General features: G+C 37.4%; 1 protein-coding gene across 1 annotated transcript; it reads left to right on the forward strand.

The window, feature by feature from the left end:
* The first annotated feature begins 645 nt into the window (after window positions 1–645).
* GBX2 (gastrulation brain homeobox 2) lies at window positions 646–8,722 on the forward strand. Its single transcript, XM_073646705.1, has 2 exons — window positions 646–2,138; window positions 4,076–8,722. Exons 1-2 carry the CDS (start codon window positions 1,634–1,636, stop codon window positions 4,585–4,587), a joined length of 1,017 nt encoding a protein of 338 aa, XP_073502806.1. The 5' UTR covers window positions 646–1,633; the 3' UTR covers window positions 4,588–8,722.
* The last annotated feature ends 1,913 nt before the right edge of the window (window positions 8,723–10,635 follow it).

Below are 10,635 nucleotides of genomic sequence, written 5' to 3' on the forward strand. Positions count from 1 at the left end.
GCTGATTTTATACATTATATATATATATATATATATATATATATATATATATATATATATATATTAGAGAGAGAGAGATAAATACAGTAAATAATAATAAATATGTGTATTTTATTTTTATTTCTGCTATCCTATCATTATATTTTTATTCTATTTCAAATATAGAATAAGATGATAGATAAATTACATTTGAGATTCCTCTGCTGCACACATCTCCATACATTCTAGTGGGATCAATGACTAATATTATGTCCCTAATATAAGTGCACTGTGTAGTTTCTATCTGATCAATGCAAAATAAAATCGACATTACAAATTGTAAATAGACTGATTATCTATAATAAGAGAAGACCTGAGCACAAAGCATTCACTCACGGATACCCAGCAGATCCCCAGTGCACAATACACAGACACCTCACACTTGTGTCTCTATGGAGCAGGCAGTGTGCAGCTGGATTTATTCCCTATATGATACACATGGCTTCTCCTGCCCTGGACACATATAACTCCCAGGGTCGGGGTGACAGCGCTGTGCCCTTACATGGGGACATATCTGTGATTGCACTTCATCCTGACACTCTGTGAGGAGTGTGAGATGGGTGAGGTCTGGGGACACCGCCAGCCAATCACAATACAATCACAGGCCCATGTGACCGAGGGAAGGTTCTAAAATGTAGCAATATGTGAATGGAAAATAGGAGCACAGTTTGTAGCTGCTGAGACCGGAGAGAGAGAGGAAACTGCACAGCAGACAGGTCACCTGGAGATTTGACACCCTGAAGACCAGGGGGCTCCATCCCACAGAGGGGGACATCATCGTTATACATAACACACACAGGGAAGACTCCGCAGGAAGAGGAGGAGGATCCATGTCACTCAGGGAACCATTGTGAACTCTACTCCATACTCCTGACACTCAACAAGAGGAGAACATCGGACCTAAGGAGGACAGAAGTATCAGAAGACAAAGAGAAGACTCCACGTACAACGAGGGAGAGCAAAAGACAAAGTAATACTAGAAAAGGAGGCTACATAGAAGAGACCACAAGAGAAAACCCATAGAAAGCGCCCAGTGTCATATAGACAAGAAGCATCACCCACGCTGCACACATAGCATCACGAAGTGTCACCTCCACTACACAAGAACCTGAGCTGATGACCATAGGGTCCTCCAGGGCAAGAACCTGAGCTGATGTCCATAGTGTCCTCCAGGACAAGAACCACCAGACCTGATGACCATAGCCTCCTATAGGGTCCTCCAGGACAAGAACCTGAGCTGATGTCCATAGGGTCCTCCAGGACAAGAACCTGAGCTGATGTCCATAGGGTCCTCCAGGACAAGAACCTGAGCTGATGTCCATAGCCTCCTATAGTGTCCTCCAGGACAAGAACCTGAGACTACGAGCTGTGCCCTCCTGCAGAGTCCTCCAGGGACAAGAACCTGAGCTGATGACCATAGCCTAGGAGCTGCGTCCTCCAAGATTCTGCTTCTGCTAGAACTTTGGAATTCTTCACTGGAAGCTATGAGAGGCTGAGGACATCTCTCTGCCAAGACCCTACATCGCTTCTGTGCCCTTTATTTAGGGTATATACCAGTTCTTTTCTAGCCACCGATTGACTTCCAGTAGCTTATATGAGTGCAGCTTTCCAGCCTCCTCTCATGATGATGCAGCGTCCCCTGGGCAGCAGTACAGCTTTCAGTATAGACTCACTGATAGGGAGCCCACCACAGCCCAGTCCTGGGCACTTTGTATATACAGGATATCCTATGTTCATGCCATACAGGCCTGTAGTGCTGCCACCACCACCCCCTCCACCTCCAACACTGTCCCAGGCCACTCTGCAGCCAACTCTTCCCTCTACTCACCCTCATCACCAGATACCCAGTCTGCCCAGTGGATTCTGTTCCAGCCTGGCACAGGGCATGGCCCTCACTTCCACACTGATGGCAACTTTGCCAGGCAGTTTCTCAGCCTCAGCTCAGCACCATGAAGCAGCCAGGAAGTTTGGAGTTCAAAATCTGCAAGGAGGATTCGACAAAAACGATGGGAGCCAGTCAGATGGAGAAGACACTAGTAAAGCCTATGTCACCAAAGACGGGACACTACTGCCTTTCACTGCTTCAGAAAGCGCTTTAGGTAAGTGCCAACCCATGGGTCTTAGCAGCTATTTAGAGCGAAATATTTGTAAGTCACAATAGACAAAGGCAGAAAGTTTTATATTCCACATATAAAATCTATTTGATGCAGTCAGGTGTACAAACTGCTAAATAATTACCAATGGTTTCAATAAATTAGTAACAGTATAAACAGAAATTAATAAAATACATGTTAAATGCATAATACTGTTCCTCAAACTTTAATTTGCAAAGCGAATTTTTGGGGTAAAAATTTGGAAACATTTGGATAATATGAAATGTAATCACGAACGTCAACCTGCAACATTTATAATGTGATTTATTAAAAAGAGAGAAATAGAAAATGCCACATTTGTGATTATTTTATATGATAAACCGCACAACAAAAATAATTAGATCGTGTTCAATTTGGAAGTGCCTGAAAACTATTTGTTTTCTATACAGTGAAGTGAGAACTAAATGTGAACAGCAATGATTCACAAGAAACATTTACCAAATAATTACAATGCGCTTAATTTACCCAAAATATCACAGTAATTCTCTGATTGTAGATCGGCAGCTACAGGATAAATACATTGTTCCATGGTATCCAGGAGAAGCGGAATTATTTGTACCTCTTTAATAGATACGTGACATACAGATAATAATATTAGCGTGAACGAAATCCACGATCTCAGGAGTAAAATACAGGAGAAAAATGGAAACTGTATATCGGCAAGAAACACGATCGTTCTGATACATCCTTTACAGGATTTCTCTACTATACTCTACTTATAGAATTGATAGATAGACAGATTAGATAGATAGATAGATAGATAGATAGATAATAGATAGATAGATATATAGATAGATAGATAATAGATAGATAGATAATAGATAATAGATAGATAGATAGATAGATAATAGATAGATAGATATATAGATAGATAGATAATAGATAGATAGATAGAGTAGATAGATAGATAGATAGATAATAGATAGATAGATATATAGATAGATAGATAGATAGATAGATAGATAATAGATATATAGATAGATAGATAGATAGATAGATAATAGATAATAGATAGATAGATAGATAGATAGATAGATAGATAGATAGATAGATAGAGAATCTGGACCGGTAATTTAACACTTTGGTAGAGTTTTTATGTGTGTAACAGTAAATCAATTGAATGGGTACACATCTGTGCATGGCAAACATAGATAGATAAATAGATAGATAGATAGATAGATAGATAGATAGATAATATATACACCAACATACACACAATAGGTAATAATAATAATAATCGTTTTATTTATATAGATAAAAAGGTAGGTGCAATAAATTAATAAATAGACGACTGACTGTAAATAGATGGAGATGATTGATAGTAATTGACATATAGATATGTAGATATATAGATAATAGATAGATAGATAATTTAAGATGACAAAGATTATGAAACTTGTATGAAATACATAATAGAAACAAAGATAGACATATACAAAATACACGTTAGATGGATATATAGATAGATAGATAGATAGATAGATAGATAGATAGATAGATAGTAGAAAGATAGCTAGATGGACATATAGATAGATATGGAAATATTAAAAATATTGAAATAACTTGAGAAAGGTCCATAATCAGAACTGAAACGTTGACACTGCCACTATGGGCTAATAAACCACCGCTTTTTTTCTCATATTGCTTGGTGTGCTGCCCCCCTTTCTTCACTTATCTAGATGGATGGATAGACAGACAGACAGATAGATTAGGTAGACTCAGGTGAATTCAGATGACACTTATAATGGCAATATGATACACGGTCATTTCTGTATTCTACATAGAATCATTGTTAATGTTGACTCTAGAAAAGTTTTGTTCTGTTATTCAGTGATTGCTGCTGTTTTTGCATATGTAATTTGGGCTTTATGTCCTCTTGGCAGGTGCTGCCCGGGGTCAGGGGAAGGAAGACTCTGCTAAGGATGAGGAGGTGAAAGGGAAGGAAGACTCCTACCTGATGGACAGTGACCTGGACTACAGTTCAGATGATAACATCTCTTGCCAGACGACCCACAAAGAAGAAGACACCCCAGAGGAAAGTCCCCAAAATCCCAACCCCTCCAGTAACAGCACTTCTACCGGCAAGAACAGACGAAGGAGAACGGCCTTCACCAGCGAACAGCTCCTGGAGTTGGAGAAGGAGTTCCACTGTAAGAAGTACCTGTCCCTCACAGAGCGCTCCCAGATCGCACATGCCCTCAAACTCAGCGAGGTCCAGGTGAAAATATGGTTCCAGAACCGCAGGGCCAAGTGGAAGAGGGTCAAGGCTGGGAATGCAAATTCCAAAACCGGGGAGCCCTCCAGAAACCCCAAAATCGTGGTACCCATCCCAGTTCATGTCAGCAGGTTCGCTATAAGGAGCCAACACCAGCAGCTGGAGCAGGCTAGACCCTGAACTGTGAGGTCCAGTCTTCCAACAGACCATAGACTGTAGCAGGTTGGTGGTGGTTCCCATAACTCACTGTATCCTGACATGCCAACCACTTACTATTTATTATGATGAGAGCAGGAGAACTGCGTGGACCTCATCACAGGGCCGGGTCTTCTGATCTTGGACACTTAGCCAAGTCCAGGCCATTTAGGACAAAACTTCTCTGGCCCCTGTGTTTTTTTTAGAGGGACTCCAGTCCCTGTCTGGATAAACTGACATTCTGGTTTAGCTCCCTTGAGCTTCAGATTATGTTGTGATTAATTTATTCAGTGTCTCATACTTCTCTTTAAGTTATGATGAATTTCAACAAAAAAAAAAAAAAGTCTTGTGAAACCTAAAATGTCACTAATAAATAATCCCACTCCGGCCATGCAGTCTGGGAGATGTGGGGTCATTTCATATAGGTCCTGGCTAATCCCCTCTGAGACTCATTTTGTCAAATCTGATCTGTGTGATGTGGAGGGGGGGTGTCTGTGTGGGATTTAATAGAGCAGGACATGTGGGGTCTGTTGGACAAGAAATAAATGAATGTACATTTTTTTTCTCAGAGATTATTTAATTGCAGAAGGTTAGAAGTGTCATCATCTGTGCAGCAAATGTGTCTGGGTAGAGGGTGGTGGGACCACAAATAAGGCACATTTCCAGGACTCAGGTTTGTGTGGTTGGAAAAAGAAAGGGGGAAGAAGATTTTTATTCTGAATAGAGGCAGATTAATAATTGTCACAAAGTGACTGGCAGATCAGACCATGAGCAGCTCTTTGGATGTTGATGCCTGGGATCTCTCAGGTTATTTGTGGCTACTGTACAAAGTGAGTTGGGATCCCAGCAAGAAGCAGGAAGGGTCAGCTCTTTCTGTGTCACTTCATACCAGTGCTTGGATGTGCTGGTAACCAGCTGAATGGCAGATAAAGGCAGGACACATTCAACTCTGTTTTATTAACATGTTGTAGGGGGGATTTTCTTCTCATCATATACCAATTCTGCAGGGATTCCTCCCTTCATTGGGTTTTATTTAAGAAAATTAAATACCTGGATTGGAAGCAAAATTATATAAATCTAAAAATCTACAGAATATAGCAGCTGCAAGCTCTTGAAAGGTCCTATAGTGTACATATATATACATATATATCTATATAGATATATATGTATATATATTGATATCTATATATAGAATATGTAGGTATATATAGATATTTATAGATAGATATTTATCTATATATATAGATAAATATCTATACTTATATATGTGTATGTATACTTAAATATATATATAGTTATATATATATATCCATGTATCGCTGAAAATATGGTGTTTGTTATAGACATAAGTGAAATATGGATTAAATCACATCCACACAAGCGCTCTGTGCAGAAACATTTATCAATACATATATAAAACAGGTACATGTAGGTTCAGCAATTAGAAATATGGAGCAGACCAAGGCTGTTAACACCCACTTAATATAAATTATTCACATGGGAAATCATACACACAATGCTATATAATTAGATACTAGATAAGTACATGTGTAGGTATGTACACATTACAGCAAATGATTTATACAGCTATAATAATAGGTTACCATCAATGTCAAAATATTAATTACTATATGTACAGCCCTTAGCTCTATTTTGTAGATATTCTAGTGTTCCAAGGCAAATTTTATAAATCGTGTTATAGCTAATGCCTGAAATTTACACAATGTTAAAGATAGATTTCAGGTATTAGAATATCCTGGTGCATGTGAATATTATAACTTTGATTTATTACAGTTATTTATTTATTATTTATTTATCATTTTGCATATGGAAGTAGCCAAACTTCAATTGAAAATAACTGGTAATTTTTATCAATGTTTGTAATTGACAATTTGTAAAGAAATCCATAGAAAATACATTCCAATTATTAATATAATATTTATTTTTATTTATTTTTATTTAATATGTGTTAGCATTGCTGAGAAATGTTAAAGTATCTCATAGTATATCACATTACGTTTTATACATCGCATCACAGACTTAATTTCCAAAAGTTTCTGCATTATCATCAATAGTGGTATACACATTGGATCTAATATAGATTTTACCAATGAAAGACATATATATCGCTATATATATATATATATATATATATATATATATATATACAAATATACCTATATAAATATATAGACATATATATGTATATATATATATATATATATATATATCCACACTGCTAAAATTTGTAGACTTATGTATATGTAAGCCATATGACACAAGTTTTCCAAAAATAACAGATATATTTGCTAGTTACATAAAAATGTCTGTAGGCTACACTTTTTTTTTCTTTTTATCCATATTGATTTTACATAGAAAAATCTCTATGATCAGCCAGTAAAGCAACATCTGATGTGCGATTTTACTGTGCTTTGTGTTTGTTATTAGACTTCAGCAGGATTAATAGATGCTCTTTTGCATGGGATTGGCCAGGAATTGCCATGTAATATAAGCAAATACTAAACACATTCTTTACTTAATATGAAAAATGTCAATTTCCAACATAAAAACAGACAAGTTTGATTCCTCAAGGCAATACCGGACAGCTGCAAAGTTCACTTATATGAAACGGTCAACCTGTTGTACAGTTGCGTTGAGAACAAGATTACTTCAGTGTTATGAAAAAACAAGATATAATATCATTATTTTTGGTAATTACCATTGTGTTAGATTTAGCAACTATTATTTTGACGAGAGCCCCCGTGCACTTATATATAGTGTGGGGACAACATTGGCATCTTACACGTAAGTACTCGTATAGATTGTTTTAAGTATATGACCTACACACTCATTAGTTAAAACTAAATGAACAAAGGTGACAAAGTTTTACGTTCATAATGACACAACCCAGATTATATTGTATGGTGTTAATAACTTTTCATCAGAATATACAACAATTCTAAAAAAAAAAAAATACTTTTTTGGCTTTTCATTTAACATGGTAAATCCCAATGTACAAATCATTGGGTATAAATATTGGAAACAAGTATTTTAAATATAAGTTTTCTTGCAAAGAAGAGGACGAAGTAAAATTACAAATATACTTATAGGCTTTCTTGCAAGGAAGAGGCCGAAGTAAAAGTCCAAATATATTAAAGAAATGCAATATAATCATGGAACATAAGTGTAGAACAAGGTAGGAATTAATGATGGCATAGCATGATTTCAGTTCAACTTGGAAATCGGCATTCTAGTTAGCCCAATGGACATTTAAATAAATGTATGTAACACTATAATCTAAAATATTATATCTAGCCATATGTAATGAACTTCCAAAGACTAATGTACAGCCGTCCATATTCAAGCCCAAGATTCATGAACTATATTGGATCTGGTACAGTTGCTCGCTCTGAGCCAAACACCTTGAATGAAGGCAACACAAGTCCCTAAATAATAGACATAGTACCTGCCTTGTCATGATAAAATTACTGAAAATTATATAACAAATGGATCAAAATCAAGGCAAAAGAAAAATAATAATTGAAGAAGACGCATAAGTCGCCAACGTTTGTCCAGAGAAATGACCTAGAAGTTGTGACCTATGCTTAGGGATAAAAGTTAATGAACATTATTAAGGTCTATTACAGTATATTAGAGGAAACCAAGAGAAGGCATATAAAAGTGAGTAATATTAGGTAAAGGGGCAAGTAACCTTGAACATCTGCAAAGGTGAATAATCTCCCATAGTGAAATGGAAGAATGTATCAAATAATTAGTTGTACAGAGGATAACCTGTGCAAAAGGATGGTTTTATTTCAACCGTGTACTATAAAAAAGTGCTAACAGCCTCAGCTGGGGTTATGATGAGAGAAGTTAGGGAGAAGCCAGGCTATGGGAGTAGATGGCATAGGGAGAGCCAGCCTGGAGAGGGGGCAGGGTAAGGCGAGTGGGTGCTGGAGAGGGGGCAGGGTAAGGAGAGTGGGTGCTGGAGAGGGCCTTGATCCTGAGACAGGGAGAAGATAAACAAGTGGAGGGGTTTGATTGCAGCCATCATCACAGCTTTCATTTGGCTGCCTAATGAGTCACATCACAGGCAAAGAGAAAAATTGTCACTGGCCCAGGCGCTAATGAATTTTTTTGCAAATTGTAATCAAGGCAGGGCCGTCTGAGGCTGCTGATTAATGGGACTCAGGGGGTTTGGGCTCTCCCCATCCCGTCCTCCCCGCACTAAATTAACAGCAACTTGTCTGAGCTTCAAATTAACTCTCAATGATTAATCCTGATGGGAGCTGTGAAGAATAGCGCCTGCTAATAGCTCCTGGCCCCTGGTGCTGCTTTCTATTAATTCCCATCCCTTTAGCTGCTCCAGCCCGGGGCCGGGGCTGCACTGCACCATATTTGTTGCTCCCATAAATTATTATTTACATCTGCAGATCAAATCATAGAGGGGGGTCAGGTTCAGCTGCTGATCCCCCTCGTCACCGCCTAAGGGATTTTTTATGACCAGAACCTAATTTCAATCAAAAGGTCATGTATTTTGCCTCTCAAATATATATTGGACTTTTTACGTAATCTCCAAAAACGCCCATGCTATACAACACAAACGTGTCCTATTTAAACACACATGTGCAGAATGGTTTACAAATAGGTGTGAAACGTTCTGTATTTGGTTAGATTTTAAATATATTTATACATTAAATAAATCGTAGACATGACATTATAGTATGGGCATCCTACTGTCCTAGAACAGAACAAGAATGATACAATGTGTAAGGTAAGGTCTAAATGTAGCAGCCGAGTGGATCGACAAGCTTAGAACAAATGGTTTTGAGTAGTTAGATGCTAACAACTTATACTAATGTTACTGTACTTTTTTCCTAACCTGACATGGAAATGGGATTAAAGAAAAAAATAAACTATTTTTAATTTGCGAACAACCCTCCTATTATGGATCCACGCACAGACTTGACCTTCCACACCTTTATCGGGTAAAGTCAACTCTCCTTTGCCTAATGGAATTTATGAGCGCCCTATGGAAATCTGGACGATTGAACGGTGTTATATTGCTGCTTACAATGTGCATACATTTCTCCAAAGCCTAAAAACCCATTTGTGAGCTAAATGTGCAAGGTCCTGTCTACATGTATTCAATTTTACTGCCTCATTAAACCAGTGATTGTAAAGTCATGTACTGTGTGCTCTTGCAAAGTCGTCACAAAAACAGCACCCTGCTTTTCCTAACCAGTCACAAACCACAATCTGAAGGTACAAAGATACTAAAAATATGCAATGCTGGCGAAAGTGCAATTTGCTCAACGACATGAAGTTCATTTCTGTATTAAAAAATATCTGTACTTTCCATGAGTCAGGCTATGGTACTCCCTTCTCACCCTTGGCTTGACACCTACACCCTGGAGTTTACAAGTTGAAGACACAATTATTGTAAAATAAACAAGAAAACACTTTTAGGCTCTAAAATAGCTCAATTAAACATTACAAAATTTCAATTTATGACGTACTGTAATAAAGAGAAAGGTAAGGAAACCGAAAACCCTAGGTACAGACTCATGGAGGCTTTGCTTTTACCTATTGTGAGTTACCCAACTGCTAATAAGAAAAACTAAACAGTATAAAACAGATTAAAAAGATTCTTTACCTATGTGTATTTAACAAAAAAAAGACTTAAAAGTGTCCAGTTACAAAAAAAAAGTTTTATAAGTGCTTAAAATAGTAAGTTATACAATTGTCAAATATACAGTTATCTTCAGAGCTTTCTGTGCATCAGCTGTGACAATGAAGGGGGCTGGCTTAGCTATTGGAAAAAGTCAAACCAATGAAATGAGTCTGAGCATAAGCTGATATATGTGCAATGTATAAGAACCCGTTCACATTGTGGTCATTTCACAGACAAAACCCAAGGTAAAAAACAAAATGAACATATACCCTATAGTAAGTAACTAAGTAAAGTGGAATACTACATGTAAATAACATAACAATCGGGACAGTTGGCTGACACTAGTAAAGAATAGAGAC

Source organism: Phyllobates terribilis, unplaced genomic scaffold (assembly GCF_046119375.1).
Source record: "Phyllobates terribilis strain yellow unplaced genomic scaffold, ASM4611937v1 Scaffold_9__5_contigs__length_417890890, whole genome shotgun sequence".
In the NCBI taxonomy this organism is placed as follows: Eukaryota; Metazoa; Chordata; class Amphibia; order Anura; family Dendrobatidae; genus Phyllobates; species Phyllobates terribilis.